Raw genomic sequence first — 25,926 nt, 5'->3', positions numbered from 1 at the left:
CAGTAGAGACGACTAGGGAAAAGGCGACCAACAAGGTCGAAATAGCAGTTAACAAAATCCATAAATTGAAAAAATGGTCCAATTGAAACAATATCGATACTTCTTTATACGTGGCAAAGAACGACCCCCATAAGGATATAGGAATAGAAACTGTGGATATAATCATCAAGAAGATGAGAGTAAATCACGAGCAACGAATTCATAGGTACAAGACTATTGAGAAAATTCAGCTCCTCGATACTACTGGGCAACATGGAAGATTCAAAAGAGCAACGCCTTTTGAACTAGTTTGAGTGATAGTGAAAAGCAGAGCATAGTGCTCGTGCACGTATGCATGTCAGAATAGTGCAATATATTGTTAGTTTAGATAAGAAACGCTATACGGTAAGCTCTTTTTTTTAGAACTGTAGTAATTTAGGTTCAATTAAAATTGGTCATTGGTCATTTAAGACCAGAATGTAATTGTGATAATTATCACCGTACTGATGATTATTAAAAAAAAGTTAATTCGTTTCCTTTGATTAAACGATTTTGTTTTAAAATAATTGATGTTAGTTAAAAATAGTACTAGGATTTGGTACTAATTAAAAATTAGTATTGCACGACCCTGTGTAGATTCATGAACCCAACCCTATAACTCTGTTTGTGTTATCTAAATTAATAATACAAATACCCTATCAGATATTCAATTTCCAACAGGCCAATAAAGGGTCAATGCTGCTTTTGTCCTTTTTGCTGCGGTATAAAACAGCTGGACAAAAAGTGAGCATTAAATATTTAAAAGCGGATAGCCTGTCGACCCCGACAATAGGATTTAAATTTTATCTGTTCAATCGCTGTGAATCTGTGTCAGGCTATTTGTATTCTTTACCTCTACAAAAAGTTTTACTTTTGAAGTCCCGAAACGTTCCCATTTGCTCCTTAATAAATTTATCCGTTTATATCAGTAGATTTTAATAAAATAAGGCCGCTTAATAGAATATTTTTAAGTTAAAAGAATAACTCTATGTGTAAAATATCTTAAAAATTTCAATCTTATCTAGTTTATTAGGGTCTCTCAGGTAATAAATACTTTATTACTTTGTTATCGGCACCAATTTCTCCATTCCCAGAAATATCCACAGGTTACAAAGTATTTTTTAATTTGTCTAAAAATTTCTATCACACCCACTTCATTGCCTATTAAAAAATTAATTTTAGAAACAGTTCAAAATTTGGGCAATGCATGCAAACAATAAGCCACAAATGTATGGTTTTGCTGCACGGAAAATTTTTTACAAAAGTTGTCTTCAAAAGAATTGTTGGAGGTGTAAATGATGTCGATCTTTCTGCCGCAAATTGATAGATAAAGGATTTGTTAACTTTAATATTTAAAAATGATGAACCAGCGTACATGTACGATTGTAACCAAATTGTGCTTTTTTACCGGGCTAGTCCAGGTGGCACCTTTTATTTCCCAGAAAAAGTTTCAAATGATAGTTTGACAATTATGTATTGTGATCATTCCTACGAAAACTATAAATTTAGACATTTTTGCACAGAAATTGTTTTTGTTCCATTTTAAACTTTTTGACAAAATTGTAAGGACTTAAATTTTTGCAATTTCGAATTTCTACAATTTCTTCTATTTGCAAATTGTTTCCTGCTGTCATGAAAATGACATATAATAAATCTCATTTTATTGTGTGACATTTATATTGCTGAATTCCGTTAGAGTACGAGTTTTCAGTGCAAAGTGACTACATTTATAGCATATTTAATAAAATTCACATTTTACGTACATTTAATAATTTATAGGTTGTCAGTCAAAAAGTGGCCATTTATAGTTTTATTTAAATTAATTGAAATTCTTTTAAAACTAAAATACGCTGATCATGACGTATCTGCATATTAATATATGTAAAAGAGAGCTAGATCGCAACGCCACTGGTTTGACAGGGCGAGTGTTAATTTTGTGAGATTTTAAAGTCAATGCGCATTTGTCTTCTGAAATCGTCAACACATCATGTAGGTGGGCGACCGACGCTTCTCTTGTCGTCCCTTGGTCTCCATTCGAATAACCTCTTTGTCCGTCACCCATCCGTCATTCTAGTTATGTCCATCTCCATTTTAGTCTGGCTATCCTTTCGATGACGTTAGTTACGTTGCTTCTTCTACTAATTTTCATTTTCTATTTTGTCTCGCAGTGTTATTTCTAAAATGGATCGCTTCATTCTTCTCAATGTGACTCTCAGTTTGGTAGCCGCGGCTTTTGTTAAAATAAGTGTATTTGCTCAGTATGTCAACACTAGAAGGACGTATTGGCCAAAAACTTTTGGCCAAAAACTAAAAATGCACTTGTTTATTTTTCTAAAATGCAAATTTTACTTTAATCAACAAAATCTATCCATACAAAAGGCTGTGATGACAAGTCACACCGTTTCTCCAGTAAACTAACGACGCCATCTAGGAAAGAAATCTTAACTACCACCATTTGACATTCCGATCATATTTTTTTCTTGAAACGATATTTTTAATTAATAATACTATATTAATTACATATTAATACAAATAATAATTAATTTTAATAATATTTTTAAGGTAGAATTTATTACAAAATATTTTAGAGCGTTATGTTAGTTTAGATTTAAAATCCTAACGCCATATGAACAAACAAATCTGAACAACTTATATTTCAACCTATGAGACAATCATATTTTGTTTTATGATACAAAAAGTATTAATTACATATTAATATAATTAACAAATAATATTAATATTTTTAAGGTACGATTTAATATAAAACATTTTTAAAGTTTTATGTTAGTTTAGATTTAAAATTCTAGCGTCACTTAGGAAAGAATTCTGAACAGATAAACTAACAGATAAAATAAATTAAAATTATCTGACATATAAAATATAAAATATTTATTTGCCAAATAAAGTACTGAATAAAAAGTTATTTGGAAATAAATTGTGTTTATTTTAGTTCTTTATTATGTTGTAGGTTATCGCGCAATTAAAATATAACCTAAATATTGTTGTTTAGTGTAGGTTAGAGATACGGATATTAAAAGATTTAGTGAAATCGGAGAGTATGATCAGTATGATGTTTAATGTTTATAGTGCGATAATATAATATTTGATGCAGAATGTTAATTTTTGTAATGATAAAAACTTTTTTAAATGGTTAAGATTAAGTAAACCGACATTGATATATGAGATATTCTGAGAAAATATTGTAAATAGTTGTTAATAAATGAATATAAGAGTAGGTGTATACATATTTTCAGTTACCTATTTTAGTGATTCAATATTTTCATAATATTGATAATTAAAAAATGGATTGATTTATTAACCTTTTTCAAGAGATATTGGTGCTATTGCTTCAATAATAGTAGTATCGGATTCCAATGAAAAATATGCACTTAGTACCTAGGTTGTCACATTCTTTTATTAATTAGAAAATACAATTATATATAAAAAAGAGTAAGTATACAAAATATCCAGTGTAGTAGGCAATTTTTAAAACTTTTAATAAATCTTCTACATAATATACCCAATATTATTTTAATTTCTGACAATTTCGTGATATTTCTTGGATATGTTTTTCTAGATACCTACCAGGTAGAAATAAATAATTCTGTATTCTACAAGGAGATTCTGAGTATAAAGTAAAGCTATTTTTAAGAAGTCCACTAAACAGTTCAATTTCTATAATCAAATTTCATATTAGAACCAGATATACAACATAACTTTTTATGTATGGAAGAAAAGGTTTAGGTACTATTTTATCCAATGGAAATGGCTATAAGGTTAAAAAGATTTAACCGTTTTAACCTACAGCAACATTCTACGAGTATAGCCTAGTGAGAGATCAAAACTAAGACAATTGTAAAGATAAATTGCTAAATGAAGACAAATGAAGTTAACCCTTTATCGGTACATGTAAACCTACGGTAACATTGTATATTATAACCTTTGTCGGGCATCACTTTAAAATGACTTTAAAAAAATAAGTTATTTATATAAGCCGTCTCTAATTGTTCAGTTTAATCAAATATTGATATTTATATATCTGAAACATTATCCTGCATTACAGAATGTAACCATTATGGTAACAAGGTCTGCAAAATAAACTTAAAAAATTACTAAACTTTTTATTATTACAACTATATGGTGACAAGAAAACAAAACAGTTTACAATTTTTTATTTTGATGAATGGCTTTGAAACAGTTTTTCTCCTCGGTGAGACACAGCCTTGAATCACATTTTTCACACTTTAGACGACACGTTCCCTTAATGCAATACCTACATCTTCCTTTTGTGGTATGTATTGGCCAATGTGCATAAGAATCCAATCTTGCTAAATCATTTGGTCGTTTAACTACTGGAGATCTTATTTTTGGAAAACCAGCCTGGCACAAACTTGGTCTTCTCCTTCTGGAACCTTTTCCAACTTGGCATAATGCTTTTACAATTTCCAATCTAAATTTCTTCAGAGGCGAGAACTTTATGTTTAAAGCTTTACAGTCTATTCTGTACAACAACCAAGAATTTGTCATACATATGTCAAGAATATAGGCAAAAATTGCAAAGTACCATCTTTTAGCTTTGTGTGGAGATTTGTAAAAACCCATTAATGCATTAGCCGTATCTACGCCTCCCATATGTTTATTGTACTGTTTTACAATAGAAGGGCAGGCAACATCTATTTTTGTTTTTGAAATTTTACTGTATCTTTTTACTGCGTCTACTGGTTCTATTCCGTGCAATGTACTTCCTAACAATACAACTTTGTTGTCAACCCATTTTACGACTATAATGCCTTTGTCTTTATCCGCCTTGTAATCATACTTTCCTCTTCCTGCTTTTTTCAAGACTTTATCTGTTTCTAATAGACATATACCAACTCTGTTACTTCGTAATGTTCCCAAGCTATAGATACCCATTTTTTCTTTTAAATAAATAAAAAGTGGTAAGCCTGCAAAATAATTGTCGAAAAGAACTTTTGACTTACTAGAAATGTGTACTGATTTTGATAAAGCTATAACAATAGCTGCACCCACACCTAGTTCTATCTCCTCCTTCACTAGTTCATTAGGGGTGCCGTTTAATTTTTCTAATGTGCTTGAACCTTGATATGGAATAACATCCACAATATAACCAGACACCCCTGATAGGATAAAAAATTTGTATCTTCATTTGTGCGGCTTGCTTTTGATATACTGACGTAAATTTCCAGCTCGTGTTCTTTTGTACGCTACCATAGTTTCGTCAATGGAGTATTCATTTTCAATGTGAAACTTTTTAAAATTTTCTCTAACTTTATCTAAAAGCGGACGTATTTTGAAAAACCTATCTGTTGTAGTTTGTGTTATATGTTCATTATTATTATAATGAATAAATCTTCTCAGAAGTTTAAAACGTTTTGTTCGATACGTGTTCCACTGGCCCAATAAACGTCATAGGAAGGAAGATCTATTATACCTATCATCAACAAAATTGACAAAAAATCTGTCATCTCATTAGGATCAGTACCAATGCTTGTGCCTTTTATTTGAATACTATACAAATTTGTCTGCTTAATGATGTAGTCTAAAATATTTAGTGAGAACAATTTGGTAAAATACTCCAATGGTGGAAGTAGTTCCTCATTCATTTTAGGAGCAAACTTAGTATCTCTTTCATTTTGGGGTAAGTGGCTTTTCGTCCAGTTGAATGTTATTCCTGACTTTTTTCTTTTTCTAGGAGGTTGATTAGCATCTTCAGGGTCGTTTATTATATTTTCTAAAACAAAAATTGGAACAAGAGCTTCTAATTATATAGTAGCTCCTAAAGTTTTATGTATATTTTACCCGTAGTTTGTGTCCTTATTTGATTAACTTGCTTCGCTGGCAATAAATTCTTAGAGAAATCGGAGTGCTCAGAGTCACTTGATATTATATCTGAATCATCATCTAAAATTATTTAATTAAATAGTATTATTTCAAATAGAATAATATAAAGTTTGTTACCAATAAATGTTCTAACTCGACAATTTTGTTTTCGAACGTTTTTTACGACAATATTTTCTTCATCCTCCGTATCGGAACTATCAGAAACTTGAGGAGGAGGTGGTATTTTACTTTTTAAATTTCCATAGAAACTACATGAAGGAATCTCATTGAATCCATCCATAATAGCAAAATGCTGAAAACAACAAACTTTTATTGATACTTTTTACCATATGGTTACCAATGTTTTTTATAAAGTTATTTTATCAATTATTACCTTACATGTAATATCATGTAACACAAATCATCAGATATAGGTTCAAGAAACCATGATTATTCGTTTTGCATAGAAATATATTTTTAGTTACCAAAAAAATTCTTAGTAGTAGGCACATACACAGCTAACCTAACAACTGACGGAAGAACGCGCGAAATCTACAAACACGTGAAAAATGGCTGGCAAAATTAACCATTGATTGACGTTGTCCCACCGCAAACGACCGATACCATATTAACTTCACTAAAAAGCAAGCCTTGTAAAGCGGAGTTTGAGTAAAATATGCATTTGAATTCAACGTAACCGTATGGTTCCATTATCCAGTAAAAGTTATTGAAATATTTTTGAATGTGCCCGATAAAGGGTTAAAGATACTTTAGCTAACCTTATATAATATTTTAGTGTTATGGAAAAACCTGACAATAATTATTAAACATGTATTATTTTTTTATTTTAATAAATTTTTTTTGCATAATTTAGTTTATTCCTGCCACCACAAATTGTATAATCAAAAGATATATTACAGAGTTAGTGTAATTTCTTTGGTAATTAATTGGTGTGTTCAGAAATAAATTTTACATTTTTTATCTTATAGATAAGTAACCACGACAAAATTTGACGTGAAAAGATGGGTACATTTTATTTTATAAATAAATGTCAATCCTACAGATAACTATCTGTCAGATAGGACAATATTTATCTGGAGGTGAAAAGACCGGCCTTTTCAAGCAAAAAGTTTATTAGGTAGGTATTTTAAAAATTTTATTTTTAATTTTCGAGCTTTCCCAACACAAATTGTCAAACTAGAATTACGCTGGTTTTATACGTAGGTCGATTTCATAAGACGAATTTACGCAAAAAGTTCAGCGACTCTCCAAAAGTGACTTATTTCTTATAAAAGTTGTACAACAGATTAAAATATTATTTTGTTGTCATTCTAGCCTTAAATAGGGGGAAGACAGAAAAAAATAGGTGGAGTAATTATTGTAGATGCAATTGATTGGATCCCCCGTCGCATGGTGACAGGCAAAATCACCAGTAACAGTATCTCACTATCAGAATAATCTCACACCCATCTTCCTTGTCAAATCAGTGGCATTCTACTTTATTTTGTTTTCACCTTATTTTTGATACTTCACGTTTTTAACAGCTAACAAAACCAATTTGTGCCTATTTTTTCTTAGGCAAGGTATATCATTGTATTAAAAAAAAATTAACTTTAGTATAAAAAACATGCACATACATCATGAGCAGCGTATTTTATTTAAAAAATAAATCGACAACATTTTTGTTCAAAAATTAATTACCATTAATTAATTTAAAACTATTTGTGTCTGCTTTTTGACCGACAGCCTGTTATCAATATTTTCCCTTATTCTTAAATATATGTAAAAATGTAAGTTTGATTAACTAATACAATACAAATTTAACCTAATGAAATGACTTATTTGTTATTGTCAAAATGAGGAATGTTTGTATAAATCTACTTATCGCCGGAGAAAAGTGTTCCCTTTTTAATCAGTGTAAAGCCGAGCGGGGAAAGAATAAATTTGACGGGATGGATTTTGCACGCAGATCTAAGTAGCTTGTACGCCCTTTAATACGTACCAAGACTATTAAATACTTTCAACAATGATTGGGAGTGATGTGTAATCTGTGACTGGATAGTCTATAGACACCCGCTAAGCCAAGCTGTGTGACAACGTAGTGAAGGCTGTCAGGCACTAGAATCACAATCTCGCTAACGGTTCCTTTGGGGCAACAGATCACACCTAATGGTATTTAGACCTTTCCCTTACAAGCGGAGCTCTGCGAGAGGTGGACTGTCCTTTTTAGCTAGTTATGGGACCAATATGGACAAACAAAATAAAAAAGAAAAAATTCAGTGCAAAAGAGTTCCAGAGGCTGAAAGGTCAGGGAACTCTGAAGTCAAAACCACGGTTCTTAAAGTCGAAGGGCAGGGAACTTCTAAAAAAAATCTCGCTGAAAGGCCAAAAAGTTCTAAAGAAACATCCCATGCTGAAGAATAACAGCGTTGGGAGACGTTGGTCTTAGGACAGACAAGATATTAAGGCTGCAAAGCTATCTGGCATATCTAAAGCCAAAATCAGTAAGTTGGTGAAACAAGGCCACGTTAACATACAAGCAAACAAAGCTGTAATTAAGACTAATTTTCACAATGCTACTACAAACACAAAAGAGTTGTCGACAAAACCATTAAAGGCCATTACAAAACAAAAAGAATCTAAGAAGTCAAAAGGTCGAAAAAGACGAAGTACGATATAAAATATATATCATATATTAATAAAACGGTCAAAGAATACTTTAATAAATTAAAACAAATTTTTTATTAAATTTTATTAGGTTAATTCGTAACTAGAACACAAATTATGTAACATCGGTTATAAAAAACGCATTCGTTGTGTCACGAAAAAACACCAAAGCACAACTAGCAAGCTCAGAATTTTATTGCCAACACTAGACGCCCTAGTAACGATTTAATACGTTAGAGATTGATATAATATAAAAGTAGAAATTAAGTTCAATTAGATTGGATTATTAGATCAATAGCCAATAGTTAATTGTAATTAAAGATATGAGCACAAGTAATTAGAATCGTTAAATATGTAATGTCATCCAGTAAAGTTATCCAGTGTAAATAGTACTAAATAAATAACTAGAAATAATTTAGACATTATTATGTTATACAAGGTTAGATGGAAGCAGACCACCCAAAAGCCAACGCAAAGGAAAAAGGCCAATAACCGAGGATGCAACTTTCAGCAAAACTGCCGCTACAGTTAAGGTTGTGGCAGTACTAACAGGATTCCCAGAAAGATGTGGATAAGCTTATGGCAGCCCAAAATGCCATCTTGGTGTCCTATGAAGAAAGTGCTAAAGCAGGACGTCAGGTTCGCTTTTTGAAAAGTAGCCACAGGAGGGCATCCTAGAAATTAACTGTGTAAATAACACAAGTGCTAGTTGGCTAAACAAGGTGATTTCAACCTTGAGGTCTTGGGAGAATGCATCTCTCAAGGCTTTGGAGGGATAATATATACCCAAGCTGCACTCGTGCAAGTCTACGTACAGGATAAAGAAGAAGAACGTCTTGAGTACAAAAGTATCCTTAATAGACTAAGTATAAGTAACCATAGAGCATATGGACAGTCTGGGGAAGCAAACCTTTGGCCACAAGAATTTTATGGACCTTCTTAATAGATTCTAAATATTGAGAAGAGCTACATAAACAAACTCAATACGTCACCCTTTTTCGGAGTGGAAAAATCAACTTTCCGATACAAAGAAGAGAAGACACAAACACTGGAGAAAAAGTCACTTTAGTGAAATGGGGTAAACTTTCCTACATATGGTAGTTCAGGAAGAGGAACAACCCACCCCAGGCGGAACCAGCCCATTCACAAGGACTAATATCCAAAAGTGAATTGGATATACAAAAGAAGAAGGGAAGTCCACGTAACCAGAACCGGACAACTCTTAGTAGTGAAGAGAGAAATAAATCTTAAACATGCCAAAGCCGCATCGACAATGCCGCTTCCTCCAATTAAAGTCGCTATAGTAAAATATTTACATGGTAATTTGTGCGAAAAAAATAAAAAACAACTTTTCATATACAAACAATTTTCAGATTTTACAACAAATGATTAAAAAACTTACTCCATCTATACTTTCTTTACAGGAAACGTGTTTACCATTTTAAAAATACCAAACTTTATAATTTAAAACACTTCACATGCACATATAAAAATAGAGAAAATGAAGACCATGCAGTGGTGGCGTAGCAATTTACACTCATTCATCCATCGATGTAAAAATTTTTCAAATCAATAAACAACTTAAAGCAGTCGCCATTACTATCAAATAACCTTAAAAAATGAACAGATGTAATTAAACATTTCACCTATACAAAACCCAAGCACTAATGAAATCTCAGATTTGATTAAACAAATACCTTTACCTCGTCTAATAGTTGGTGATTTTAATGCACATGATTACATATGGGGATCAAATAAAATTACTCCATTAGATCGTAGAATCGAAATAATGTTGGACAATTTTCAGTTAAACCTACTAAACGATGGAAGAAATACTCATTTTGACATTTCTACTGGTAAATCCTCTGCCATAGACCTTTCAATATGTGATCCAGCATTATCAGTTACCTTATCTTGGAATATACTTTCTGATTTAAATGATTGTAACCACTTTCCGATTGTAATAACGAATCCTGGTCCGAGTATTATAATCTAGTTTTAAATGAAATAAATGCATTACACGAAATTTTACAATCAAAAAATTAAAATAAATTCCAAAAAATTAAATTCGTCAGTCCCTTGGTGGAATTCTGAATGTCTGAATGATAATACCTTATCTTGGGATGTACTTTCTGATTTAAATGATAGTGACCACTTTCCGATTGCAATAACGAATCCTGGTCCGAGTATTATAATCTAGTTTTAAATGAAATAAATGCATTACATGAAATTTTACAATCAAAAAATTAAAATAAATTCCAAAAAATTAAATTCGTCAGTCCCTTGGTGAAATTCTGAATGTCAAGAAGCTATTAAACTTTCAAAAGCAGCATTAAATCGATTCAGGAAATATAATACACTTGAAAATAAATTAGAATTCAAACGACTAAAAGCACGAGCTAGATTCATCAGTAAAAGAAGTAAACGTAAATCATGGAAAAAGTTTGTTTAAGAATTAAATTCTTCTACACCAGTCAATAAAGTGTGGCAAATGGTACGAAAGATATCCCGGAACAATACCCCAAACCACATTAACTTCTTAGAAGAAAAACAAAAAATATAGACTTTCTCTCTAGGCATAGCCAATATTCTAGCTAATATGTAGCTAATAGTTTTGAAATATTCTCTAGCGATGATGTTCTTCCTCCAGATTTTTTGATCAAAAAAAGAAAGAGAGGAATCCAAAGGTATTGATGTACTGCCCGATGACCTTTCTCCTTTAAATTATCCCATAACCCTGGATGAATTAGAATACTCACTCAATAATACGAAAAACTCTTCGCCTGGTTTTAATAACATCCCTGCAATATTTCGTCAAAAACTTTCTTCATCTGCGAAGAAACGCTTTCTGAATATCTATAATAATATATGGAGACATAGCAAGTTTCCATAAATTTGGAGGTTATCTATCGTCATCCCAATTTGTAAACAAAATCAACCAAAATCTCTGTCATATTCATATAGACCTATTTCTTTAACTTGTGTAATGTGTAAAGTTCTGGAGAAAATCATATCCAGCAGATTAATTTGGTTTTTAGAAATTAATAAATTACTTGCTCCAGAACAAAGTGGATTCCGGAAAAATCGTTTAACACTGGATAATCTTATTAGTTTAGAGTCTGAGATTCATGAAGCAATGACATGTGAACAAAAATGTATCGCAGTATTTTTTTGGCATAACTAGAGCATACGATACAGTTTGGCGACATGATATCATTTAAACATTTAGTCGATGAGGAATAAAAGGTAATATAGCACAATTCATAAAAAACTTCCTATCTTATCGAACTTTTATTGTACGAGTTAACGGTAGGTACTTCATCTAATACAAAAATTAAAAAAAAACGGAATTCCCCAAGGATCTAATTTAAGCGTCTCCCTATTTCTTATTCCAATAAATAATATTATCTCCACTTGTGACTTACCAGTAAAAGCTAGACTCTTTGCAGATGACTTAATCATTTTCGTTAAGGGGATAAATGATAAAACCCTTCAGACCCATCTGCAGAAAGTGCTATGGAATCTCGAATTATGGACAAATTCCACAGGTCTTCAATTATCAACAACAAAAACAAAGGCTATGTTATTTTCCAAAAAAAAAAAATAAGTTATATCACTGCTGAATTAAAACTATTTAATAAAGAAATAAAACATGTTGAGAAAATTATTATATAAAATGTTGAGAATATATTATCCTGGAACCACCACATTCATGATCTAAAAAGTACGTGTCAATCTGCACTTAACATTATAAAAACTGTTGCACACAACACGTGGGTAGCAGAGAGTAAAACACTGACCCTTATGTACAAGTCATTGATCAGGTTTAAACTCGATTACGCTTGTATTATTTATGATTCAGCAAAACCATATATCATAAAACAACTCGGTCGAATACAAAATAGTGCATTGCAAACCATACTAGGTGACTTTTATACTAGCCTACTAAAAGTTTATACTGTGAAGCTGGAGAAGTCCCCCTGGAATTCCGAAGAAAACAACTTTTACTAACACATGCGGCATCAATACAGGCAAATCCTATTAATCCTGTTAACCACTATGTAAATTCAGACCGTTTTAGGAATATCTTCAAAACACATGCTAGGCTTGACGTTCCTTTTTATGAAAGGGTAAATAGATACCTCAATGAACTTGAATTCAAATTTTCAGATACCTAATGTATACCAGATATTAACACAGTTCCCACTTGGACTGTTCCCTCCCATCTATCAATATCAAACTCTCCAGATAGAAAAAAACAGATTACCATCCCAAAGCATTATATAAATATATCCTCCAAGAACTCATGACATACAGTAACCATAATCTTATATATACCGATGTCTCTAAAACTATAGATGGAGTGGGAGCAGCATTTATTTCTAATAAAACAAAAATATTATTGAAACTCTCTAAATTAACATTCATTTATTCAGCCGAGTTAACAGCTATTCTCAATGCAATAAATTTTGTGTTAGAAAATAGTATTAAAAACCCTGTCATTATTACGGATTCCCTAAGTTCTGCATTTTTCCCTAAATAACTTATATCCTTGCCATTCAAGTCTACTACTTATTAAATCAGCATTAAGCCAACTGCAAACTATGAACATAAATGTCAACTTTGTATGGATTCCTTTTCATATCAGCATTGCTGTTAATGAAGAAGTAGATTACTTGGCAAAACTAGCAATCTCGAGTCTGCAAGCTGTAGAAATCAGAAGCATTCCACATCTAGATATAAAACCTATAATCAAGAACTTAACAATCAATGATTGGCAGACCAAGTGGAATCAGTCAGAACATCCAAACTACAAGAAATAAAACATTCTATATTACCTTTTAAATCAACCCCAAATAAGCGTATACATCAAACCATCCTATCTCGTCTTAGAATAGGCCACACCGCCATCACCCATAAACATCTGCAGGAGAGTGAATTAAAACCACAGTGCTACGTATGTCATATTGTGCTCAGTGTTCGCCATATTTTACTGGAGTGTCCTTTATATTGCATGGAGAGATTTGAATATAAATTACAAAATACCTTACAGGCAATATTAAGTGATGGAACTGATATGAAAAATTTGACATCATACTATATTCCATAAATATGTACTAAATAAATTGTAAAACTTTAAATTGTACAACGCCAATGACCCTATGAGGTTAAGGCATAAATAAATAAAAACAAATTTCAGATTGAAATTTTTCAAAATTTTCATATCGCAATAGAAAAAAATTATTGTACAAAAGTGACAAATAAAAACATATGTGACCACTTTTCTGCTCGAGTAAGGAATAAAATATTTTCAATTCTTCGCCCAAATAACTTAGCTGTAACAAAATCCCTAAAGTTTTATGCTTTTTGCGTAATAGTAAAAAAACCGAGAAAATATAACCGCTTTTACGATTTTTCTGCAGTTGGCTTGACAAAGAAAGATATATTTAATATAAGGATTATTTAAATTTACATTTGTGCTGATGCAATTTATTTTAAACTGCTTACTAAAATAACTTTATTTTACTTCAGATTTATTACAAAAATAAACAAACTGGATATCTTGTTAATATTTTACTAAAGCGACTTTAATTCAGCTAAAGATGAATAGAGGAAATAAAAAAATATTTGTTTAAAATCTAAAAATCATATTTCTTTTATGTATAGTTTTTAATTACAGTAATTTTCTTTATAAAGACCAAATATTAGTGCTGAAAAAGACTAAAGTGGTATGGACATGTAAGAAGAACTAGCAACAGCAGATGGATAAAGAAAATAACCGAATGGAGCCCCATAGGAAGGAGGAAAAGAGGACGACCCCGAAAATCCTGGAGGAAAGAAGTAGACGACGCCATGAGTAAGAGAGGCCTAAACGAGGGAAAATGGGACAATAGAGAGATATTGAAACGGTTGAGCAAGGGAAGGCCGTGAATAATGTACAGTGAATTCCTGAATATATATATATATATATATATATATATATATATATATATATATATATATATATATATATATATATATATATATATATGAAAATTACTGAGTTCTCGGGAAGAACCGCGTTGAGAATTTAAAACTCGACGTTTCGGCACCCATTTTGGAGCCATTATCAAGAGGGATACGGTTCGGTTCGAGTTCGGGGTCTCAATCTGCCTACTCCCCTTACTCGAGACGTACCAGTATCGTGTTCTATATTGCAAGAACTGTCTCTCGGCACTGAGGTCTCAATCTGCCTACTCCCCAGTGTCGAGTGACAACCGGTCTTACCCTGTGTGGCTGCTTTTATACTCGCTGTATGCGCGCGAACGGTATGCGCTGACGTGGTCTGAACTGACGTGGCCTGAGCGGTGTGGGCGGGAGGTCGCTGAAGAAGGGGTCGCCATGTTGCCGGCAATCGTTTCGCGTCATCGCGCGTGTTCAAGCTGTGAGGCCGTTTTTCGATTTCGATAGCTTCACGAATGATTCTCGCTTTTAATGAGCGGATGGGAGCGATGGTTTTTGCTTTTTCGAAATCTATTTTGTGGCCTGTCTGAATATGATGTTGGGCTAGGGCTGAAGTGGTATCGGAATGTTTGACTGATAGAGAATGTTCGTAAATACGGTTATGGATTCGTCGGTTTGTCTGTCCTACGTATGTACGTGGGCAACTGGAACAAGGTATCTCGTAGACACCATGGTCTTCATTGGGGATTTGGTCTTTTACGGATCTAACGAGATTGGACAATTTGGAGTGAGTGGTGAAGATGGTTTTGATATTAAGAGGGATAAGAGTTCTACTGATCTTGTCAGTGACACCTTTAATAAAAGGTAGAAAGATTTTGGGTTGATCCGGCGGCAAGGTTTCTTTTTTGGATGGAATGGGGTTTAGAAGTTTTTGAATGCTTCTATTGATTTGGGTTTTGTGGTAGCCGTTTTGTAGGAGTGTTTGTCTTATTGAATTGATTTCGGATGACCTGTGATTGTTGTCGCTAAGTCTTATGGAACGGGAAATAAGAGTGTTGATGACTGAATTAAGTTGGGCGGGGTGATGATGTGACTGGGCATTGAGATAGCGGTTTGTATGAGTGGGTTTCCGGTACACGGAATAGGAAAAACTGTGAGGTGGATTTTTCTGAATAAGAACATCAAGGAATGGCAAAGACGCTTCAGACTCAACTTCCATCGTGAATTGAATGCTGGGATGTATTCCATTCAGGTGGGAGAGGAAGAGATCTAATGTGTCTTTACCATGGGGCCAAATGACAAAGGTGTCATCAATGTACCGTAACCAGCAGGTGGGTTTGAGATTTGACGAGGACAAGGCTACTGTTTCGAAATGTTCCATGTATATATCTGCTATTACGGGAGAGAGGGGCGATCCCATTGGGGCACCTTTGATTTGACGATAGAAACGATTTTGGAACGTGAAATATGTATTAGACATGCAGTGTTTTATAAGAGATAATGTGTCTTGGGGAATTTGATGTTTAGAGTCCAAGATGGAAATGGTTTCATCGATGGGAATGTTGGTGAATAAAGAAACAATGTCAAAACTGACTAGTATGTCTGAGGGCGAAATAGAAAAGTTTTTCAGAAGATCAATGAAATGAAAAGAGTTTTTGACAAAGGACGAGGCGTTTTCGGCTAATGGTTGTAAGGATGAAGCGAGATGTTTTGCCAATTTCTGAGTAGGACAGTTGTATGCACTGACGATGGGTCTTAGGGGAATATTGGGCTTATGGATTTTTGGAAGGCCGTATATCTTTGGAATTCGGGATGATTTTTCTCTGGGTATAAGAGATTTTTTGAGGTCTGGAGATAGAGTAGACTTATTTATAATGGATTTGGTCGTTTTTTCTAGATATGTGGTTGGATCATTTGGGACATGTTTGTATTCTGTGGAATTCAGAAGTTCGGACATTTTGTCGAAATAGTTAGAAGAGTTGAGAATGACGGTGGCATTACCTTTGTCGGCCGGAAGGATGACGATGTCAGGGTTGTTGTAAAGTTCTTTGAGGCCACGTCTTTCTGAAAGACTGATATTTGAAGGTGGGGGTTTGGAAGTACGGAGAATTCTGGCGACATCTTGTCTGGCAACTTCGGCTTGGTCGGAAGGAAGATGGGAAATAGCTTCTTCAGTTTGACAAATAATATATATATAAATATATATAGATATATATATATATATATATATATATATATATATATATATATATATATATATATATATATATATATATATATATATATATAACTTTCTTTAACCCTCAGTATCCAGAAATTTAGTGTCTCATTATAAAAGTTATTTTAATAACAGCTGTAAAACTTTATAATCCCTTATAAATACTTTATTGTTGTATAATTATCACAGCTATCCAAGCTTACATATAATCAGATCAAATATGATCAGTCAAGCGTAATGTAAAAAAACTCTTTTTATAAACTTACGAATTTCCCATAATTATTGTATTCTTTTATTTATCATTATTTCAAGTCTCAACGAAATAAAAGCGCCCAAAATTATGAAGATCTCAATTTAGTCAAATTGACTGGACCGGCCGTGGAAATTAATAAGTTTTGGGAAAATGGGTAATATCCCAAACAGCACATTAGAACTGACAAACCCGTATATACAGTTTGAATGAGTAAACGTTTAACTTAATTGACCTATTAACAAATTACTTGGAATTTATATAACTTTCTACCTGTTATTTATCGTGAATTGTTTTTTAATTTGAAGAGAGACGATAAAAAACTAACACTTAAAAGTCTGCTTTCGACGGAATTGGTTGTAAAGTCGTTTGAGTGTTCAGTTTGTGCAAAAAAAAAAGTTGAGTATTGTTATAAAAGTGTTTATTTTTTTAGAGTGTGTACACTTGCCGGTGAATCCACGTACAGTGGAATCCGGTTATAACGACGGCCAAGGGACCTGTGTCATTGCGTCGTACTAACCGGAAGTCGTTATAAAGAGATGGCAATTTTGATTTTTGTTTTTTACGACATAATATTTACATATTAATGTTTACATCATACATTACAGAAAAAAAGACATATCAAATCAAAATATTTATTTCTAATAGGAATGAAAAGAAATGAAAAAATAGTTTCACATAAACTTTGCCAAATACATATGTATGTACCTACATATCTATACACATATAATACGTACATATATAAATATGTATAACTAAAAGTGAAATACCTAGTGGAAAAAGTCTGTAATCTTTGACTGTTTTTGATTTTTATAAAAACAAGTACGAACTGCATTATGCAAACGAGACATAAGACTTTTCATATTGTCGTCATTAAAATTAGAATGCACAAACACATTCAACACTTCTGCAGCTTTGAGAGCTTCATTTACACTCGGAAACGTACAATTTTCTTCCAGGCAGTCATCTGTATTATCGTCGCTATCTTGGCTGTTGACGATAATATTTTGTAGAATATTTTCGTCAGTAGGCTCCTCACACGTTGCGAGATCATCATCAACAGCAGAATATTGTTCAAGTTCTTCATTTGCTATAGGTAGTCTTTTATTCAGAGCTCTCGCCCAGAGAGACAGCGGAACCTGATCATCATCGTCGTTGTCGGCAGCCACTGGGACACTGGGACTATCTCGAACAAATCCAGCATGTTTATAACAGTTGGAAATCGTCGCTGTCGTAAGCTTGTTCCAGGCATCATAAATCATTAGAATGGCATCCAGTATTGTGATCTTCGGAAACTTGGCACTCGTGTCTTCATTTGCATCAAGACTGACGACAATTTTTAGAACCAGATTTTTACGAAAGTTTGAATTTAATGCTCGAATTATTCCTTGGTCCATAGGTTGCAACACAGATGTTGTGTTAGGAGGCAGGAAAGTAAGAGTTATGCTTTTCAAGTCACTGACTGAGGGATGAGCTGGACAATTGTCAACCAGAAGCAGGATTTTTTTCTTATTTTTAGTCAGTTCACGGTCCCAATCGCGTACCCATTTGATAAAGATATCAGATGTCATCCAGGCCTTGCGATTGCTCTCATAATATACCGGCAGAGATTGTACATTTTTAAAACATCTTGGGTTCTTTGATTTGCCGATAATTAACAACTTCTTTTTTATCGTACCACTCATGTTAGCTGCAACCATCACAGTTATTCTGTCTTTCGAAAGTTTTCCTCCCGAGCATTTTTCCCCTCTAAATTTTAATGTTTTATCTGGCGTTAGTTTATAGAATAATCCAGTTTCATCTGCATTAAATATTTCGTCGTCACTAAATTTTTCGCGCAACTTAGGCCAAACTTTGGTTAGCCATTCGTTCACATCGTTCTGCTCAACTGACAAAGACTCTCCAGTAATTTTTCCGCCGACAATATTGTGTCTATTCTTGAAACGGTTAATCCAACTTGCCGAACAATCAAAATTAAAAATGTTTAGCTCTTTAGCAAAAAAATTTGCCTTTTGTTGAAGCATAGGCCCATTTACAGGTATTCCTTGATTACGTTGCAGTTTAAACCATTCTAAAAGTGCACAGTCAACTTGTTTTTGAGACGACACCCTCACACGTTTCGGTTTTAAAACATTCGCATTGAATAAAGATTCTATCTTGTGTTTATTTTTCTTAATTGTCGATATTGTGGAATGATTTACACCGAATTCCTTTGCAATCGTTATATTTGACTCGCCAGCTTCTAAACGTTGTATTATTATACTTTTTTCTTCAATGGAGAAACATTTTCGTTTTCTAGAAGCCATTTTTGTATGCGTAATCACTAATAATCGTCTGCGAATTACTGTCGAATAATAAACAGTCGCATTCCAGTCAGCGACGTTGTGGTAAAGAAGGTGCGCGGGGCGGAGACAGCTTCTTATCTTCGATTTTTTTAATGGGTTGTCGTTGTAACCGGACCGGACAATAATGTTTAAAATTCCGTCGTTAAAAGCGGTCGGTCGTTATAAGCGGAGTCGTAATAAACGCATGTCTTTTCATGTTGGCTTGGATTAAAACCAAACATTATGCCTTATTTACGTCGCTAAAAGCGGTTAGTTGTTATATGCGAAGTCGTACTAAACGGACTACACTGTAGTCAAATTTACCTTTATTGTACGAAACAATGTGACGTCCCTGGAGTCCAGAGGATAATAGAGCAATTTCGCCAGTTAATGAACCGGAAGCAAATCGACAAGGAGGTGATCTCATTCAAGTATTAGAACCTGAACACTGCCAACGAATACATTTATCTACTGATGCAAAACAAATTATTGCTAATGTTTTTCAAATTCTTGTCGAAAAAAACATGCACAGTAACGAAGCCTTACATGAAACGGCAACTTTGACTAAAAAGCTATTATCCACAGTCAGAAAAATTGTAAGTAATCCTATTATACCGAGATTAATAAGACGGGATAACAGTATTTCTCGGAAGCTCGATCGTGCAGATGAAGATCTTATTGTCGCAAAGTGTATGCCTTGTATGAAGAACACATTGTACCCACACTAGATATATTAGTTGACAGGCTTCACGTCGACAACACTGAAATTATGTGTGGTAGAATAACCGTTTGGAAGTGTTTGCAACGTATAAGGTTTAAATACAAAAAAGTAGATAGTACTTATGAAATCCAATCGTTTACGGATATGGCGAATGGAATATTTAAACAAAATTAAACAGTATTGTCGAGAGAGTCGACCTAATATTTACTTAGATAAAACGTGGTTTGATACTCACGATACGCCATCTAAAGGTTGGGTAGATAATAGTCAATCTTGTTCAACAAAAGCGCCTTCTAATAGAGGAAAAAGAATAACAATATTCCATGCTGGATCAGTCCATGGATGAGTTTCAAATGCCTTATCTCTACCAGCTAAAAACATCAGTGATTCATGTCTCGATTACCATGACAACACAACTTCAGATATATTTGAAGACTGGTTCAAAAATAAGTTAATACCCAACATACCCCCTTATAGTGTTGTAGTTATGGACAATGCAACATGTCATAGCAGGCAATTAAATAAAATTCCCAGTTCAGGCCATACAAAAATAACAATACAGAATTACTTATATGACAAAGATATTTATTTTCACATAGATAATACTAAGAAGGATTTATTGGACATTTTAAAAAGTTTCGCATTGAAAAAGAATACTTTTGTGATAATTATGCCGAAAATATGGGTCATACGATTTTAAGACTTCCACCATATTACTGTGTATTTAACCCATTCGAGCATATGTGGCATCAACTTAAGTCAAGAGTATGAAGAAATAATACTTCGCCACATTTTAATGCATCTGTCCTGCATTTAATTGAAAAGGAAGTACTCAAAATTGATGCGAATAGTTGGAAAAATGCAGTCTCACATATCATGAAAGCTGAGAATTCATATTATCCTACATATAATGTACAAAATATTATCATCAATTTAAAAGACGACAGTGATAGTGACATAGATTTAACATAATATCTATGTGATGTAATATTTATACTCGTTTTGTGTGTGTGTGTGTGTGTGTGTGTGTGTGTGTGTGTGTGTGTGTGTGTGTGTGTTTTGTGTTTTATTGGCACTGGTTTTCACAACCAACTGGCCAGTAGATTTCACAATGATTTTTTTAGACTATAACTTATCACTAACTCAGGGAAGTAATGTGTAGTGTCTGTGTTAAGTAAATGTCTTGTTACTTTTAAAGTAAAGTAAAGTCGACGTCATTGTTTTTACAAAGAGACGCTAATTGTATCCGAATGTCTGCGGTCCCTCAGGTGAGTACCGATTTACTCGTTTTAAAAGGTTCATATTTATTCATGTTGACTTGTTATGTTTAATTTTTCCGTTTCATGTCTGAAAAAGTTGGCAAAAAATAATAAATTTCTTTATTAATAATTTCACGAAAAAAAATTATTCTTCACTAAAGGTTGTGCATCACATAAAATTATTAATCAATAATCTTATAAAATATTAAGAGGTAGATAGGGAAAATCATATTTATTAATTAATACAAAAGAAGAAAGTGATTTTAAATTTAGATATACAAGAAAATGTTATTTTAAAATGTTTGTGGTATTAAAAGTTATGTCCAAGTTTAGATTCATGGCCTTCTAATAATTAAATAATACATTTAAAGTAAAAAGTAAATAAAAAAATACTTTTACATTTATTGATATTGTATATTGAATAAGTTATCAGTTTATGTATTTTTCCCTTAATTATCTAGATATTTATTTAAATTAAATATGTAATGTAAATGCCAAATAAAATATAAAATTCGTTAAGCCGGCCCTTTTTACTATTTACCTGAAGAGGCAAATCTCTTTATGGCGTCGACTTTATCAGCGGGATACTTTTAAATTCTGCATAAGTCAGTTCTTATAATTGTGAATGAAGTTTAACAATATTCCCTTTTATGAAAGAATTCGACAGTACCTACATTCGTTATCAATTGAACTACCATCAGTTTATTTCCAGTAATATTAAAACACCTCAACAATACATCTGGACAATACATCTTCCTCATAGAGTCTATCTGTTTTCAATAAAGATGAAACAAACCATACGAATATATTTCAGTCCTTCCTCTTAATAATGTCAAATTATAAAGATTATTCCTTTTTATATACCGACGCATCCTAAATCTCAGACAGCTTAGGAGCGACATAATAGATTCTAATCAACACCACAAATTTAAATTTTCAGCATTCAATACTGTTCACACAGCTGAGATTTATGCCATCCATAAGTGGTAATAATTATAAAGTAGAACATCCATAGTAAGGCAGTAGTTATCACTGACTCTATAAGCTAATTAGATGCTTTACACCAAAAAAACACCGACATCGTAATACTTTGGGTCCCATCGCATATCGGTATTCGAGGAAACGAAGAAGCAGATTCCTATGCTAGAGATGCAGAAAACAAAGAAAATTCAACAGTAGTGAGTAAAGTGGTTGCTAGTGATATTAAAACAGTGATTAAATCCAAAATCTACTGTAAGTGGCAAAGTGAATGGGATAACTCAGAATCGAAATTAAAAGAAATTAAACCGTTTATAAAAACGTGGGGGAAACAAAACACAAGCAGGGCCAACCAGATCAGAATTGATCGATTACGTTTAGGTCATACACGCATAACGCATACATTTTTATTTGATGAAAAAAATCAACCTGTATGTGATAGGTGTAAGACAACCCTAAATTAATGTAAAACACTTAGTGCCTCCACTTGGGGACACCTTCAGACGGGGAATGGGACAACTTCGGACCTAATTGAAAAAATGACAACCTTATATAAATGTTACGGAAATTACAATTTCCGTAAATAATTTATCCAATTACAATAAAATACAAATTTATTACAATATTAAAAACTATATTATCATACTTAATCAAACCCCTAATGCATATTGAAGTTTTTTAATGAAACTGAAAAAGACAATAATGATTTCTGTCGCTTTGTACCCTGCTCAGGAGTTGGCAAAAGGGCTACAATTTTTGATACAGTAGCACTAGAGATATCTGGAACAATGGGGTAGAAAAATTTATAATTTACTTTAGATGATATTCTCAAAAATGAAATTTCAACATCCCCATCATCACATTTACCAATGATTCTCCCAACATAGTACACATATTTTTGTTTTACAGTCCCAAATTTAACCAGAACAAAATCTTTAATTTTCAATTCACTCCTGTCAAAATTTTGCTGTGGTTCTTCTAATACTTTATCATGAGAGCTTTTGCCATTTTCATCATCAGTCGTGTTCTCACTCTTCTCATTTTCAAAAAGCAGTTTTCTTTTCGTAGATTTAGTACGTTCAGCATTAGAGTCGGTGGTTTTCTTTGTTTTTTTATTGATCTGTTTTTCTGCAAGAAGAAGCTTTTTTGAGGTGTCAGTTATTATTTTGCTTTTTTCCTTTCCTCTTGGTTTCTTGGAGCTAGTATTGAGGAGCTAGTATCTCCTCAGGACTTAAATAACAGCCAGGCTGTTGAGAGGGCATAGGCGTAGAGTTTTGGCAGCTTAATGTTGATAGAGTGTCTATTGGTTGCTGAAAGCTTTTACTTGAATTTTGAGGGATGAGGGTGGTTTTTCAGATTCTAAAGTTGGTAGACTTCCAGCTAGTCGGCTTGTTAGAGGTTTATCAGGAACTGTTTCGTCTGGATGATTAGGTCTCTCACTGACCCAACTGGGAGCAAACATATTGTTGGTGAATATGTGCCTGTCAACTGGAAATGCTCTGTGGTAATATGGCACGGCCATGTGCTATTCCAACACATGCGGCAACGTAATAGATTCCAAAACGTTGGCCTGGGTTAGACTTTAAACATGAAACAATTGCAGCATTCTAATATGTTTTTAAAGGTTTCATCAATCCCACATCCAGTGGTTGCATCATGTGGGTACAATGGGGTAGAACTGTTAGAATGTGCACGCCATTAGCTCTTGCTAGTTCTATTGCCTCAATTGACAAGTGGCTCTCATGATTGTCGCAAATTAGAAGCATTCTTCTCTCTTCAGAGAAACCTGCACATTTTTTAAATGGGTGCATCACATGAACGAAATTGGAAGTGGTCACCCAACCTGACAGATGAGCCAAACCCAAGGTCCCGTTTGGTACTCCATTTATCATGTGGCTCTTGAAGTGCACTTTAGGAAATACTAGAGCAGGAGGTATTGTATTTCTAGCTGCATTTATAAACAAAACTGTAGTAATTAGAGTTTCTCTCTAACCACCTACAGCAGCTGCTACTAGTTTTTGGCCTTTTTGTGAAATCACACGAGAAGGTTCTTGGTTGGTTTCAGTTTTTGTTTTATCCATTTTCCAAATCCTGGATGAGTAACAGAGTTTTGGGTATCTTTTGATTAATTTTTCATAATTATTAAAAAAAGCATTTACATTATATTTGTTAAAGGAAATTGCACGTGCGTTACTGCATCCTTCAGCAACACAGAGAGATAATCTTGGGTGGCGTTTCATAAAACCGTATAGCCAGTCCTTTCCTGCCATTCTTGGAGCTTTCCAGTTTTTAGTACAGTTAATATTGTTCATTTTGGCCATCTCGTGTACTAGTTTTCGAGTTTCTAGATTGTTAAGACCATAAAACATTTTTGAATACTTAATTAAATATGCCTCAAGGTAGTCTTCCTGTATGTCAGTAAAAACCTTTCTAGTATCGTTTCTTAATTATATATCATGTTTACCATCTAGGTTATCCCTAAACTTCTTAATGTACACTCAAACAGTTTGATATTTTAATTAAAATCTTTTAGCAGCATTTCTTACCGATTCACCATCTAGGATTGCCGCTACACATTCTTTCATAGATTCGGCATCGAAATTTTCTTTTGTTTTTTATTTCTTCCTATTTCTTACCATCTTAAGACAATGTGCAACAAACAGAAACCCTTTTTAAATAACTAATAATAAGTATATATAACTAAATATATATAACTTTTAAGCACGTTATATCAAAAAAGGTGTCTCTTTTTTTCATTGCGTTTGTCTGATTGTGCCCAAAACCTTTTTGTCTGGAAGTGTCCCACTTGATGTGTCCAGACTAAATGTAAAAATATAACCTAAGAGTACCATCAGTAACAAATGTGAATAGGACAGGTTATACAGCAGTAAATGGACTTAAAACTGGTAGCAATGTTAATTATCCTAAGTCTTATCTTCTAATAAAAAAATCAGCTTTAATCCAAAAGTTTAACTTTCAACCACCAAAAACTAACTTTTCACTTTATGACATGAACCCTTTACTGCACTGTTCTACAGACTAAAGTACTGAACTACAGTGTAGTAATGAAATGTTTTGATATCAGTGTTGCCAACCCGAGTCCTTAAATTTACCCACAATATCAATGTCTGAAGCTGCCTCCTGTTTAAGGAGCCTTCTTCTCCCCGAACGCAATCAAATAAGTTAATAAAATACTGGAGAAGACTGTAAATCAGGAAACATGAGTAAAATATTTTGAAAATGTATATAATAATAACAACGAGAAGAAATAATGATAATTAAAGAAATAAATCGAAAACTCACTATCTTTTTACGATATAGATATAAATTATTATAAAATATATAAGATATAAATCGAAAACATATTATCTCTTTACGAACAAAAGGAAAGTATTACAGTAGATTTTGTTCACAAAAGTTCTTTGTTTATGACGTTATCGTACGCCCTGAATGTAATGCCATCTATTTTTCCTTCTTCCCGCGATTCTGTCTTTCCTAGTTGGTAGATTTGGTTAGCTGTCAATAAAGTTAAAAAGATTTTGTCGCTTCAAATCTTCACGATTTCGTTGTCACCACGTCCGTTGTAATAAAGGCTTATTGATTCCAGTACAAATTTTGTATTATTTTGAGGTCATTTGGATCTTGATTTTTCCGTTGTAAACATTCTACCAATTTAGCGTTATTTGTGTTATCAAAAGCTTTTTAAA

General features: G+C 33.1%; 2 protein-coding genes across 3 annotated transcripts in view; one reads left to right on the top strand and one right to left on the bottom strand.

Annotated features, from left to right (window-relative positions):
• The window catches only part of LOC140447587 (prolactin-releasing peptide receptor-like), a 1,093,989-nt gene that overhangs the window by 935,601 nt on the left and 132,462 nt on the right, over nucleotides 1-25,926 (top strand). The gene's annotated exons all lie outside the window — the stretch shown is intronic.
• On the bottom strand, nucleotides 23,827-24,300 carry LOC140448841 (uncharacterized). Its single transcript, XM_072541960.1, has 2 exons — nucleotides 24,213-24,300; nucleotides 23,827-24,167 (listed from the first exon to the last, which is right to left on the bottom strand). The coding sequence occupies exons 1-2, from the start codon at nucleotides 24,298-24,300 to the stop codon at nucleotides 23,827-23,829; spliced, it is 429 nt and encodes a 142-aa protein (XP_072398061.1).

This window comes from Diabrotica undecimpunctata, chromosome 8 (assembly GCF_040954645.1).
Source record: "Diabrotica undecimpunctata isolate CICGRU chromosome 8, icDiaUnde3, whole genome shotgun sequence".
NCBI classification, from domain to species: Eukaryota; Metazoa; Arthropoda; class Insecta; order Coleoptera; family Chrysomelidae; genus Diabrotica; species Diabrotica undecimpunctata.
Note: the sequence above shows the minus strand (reverse complement) of the source record. Positions and strands in the feature narration are given on the sequence as shown.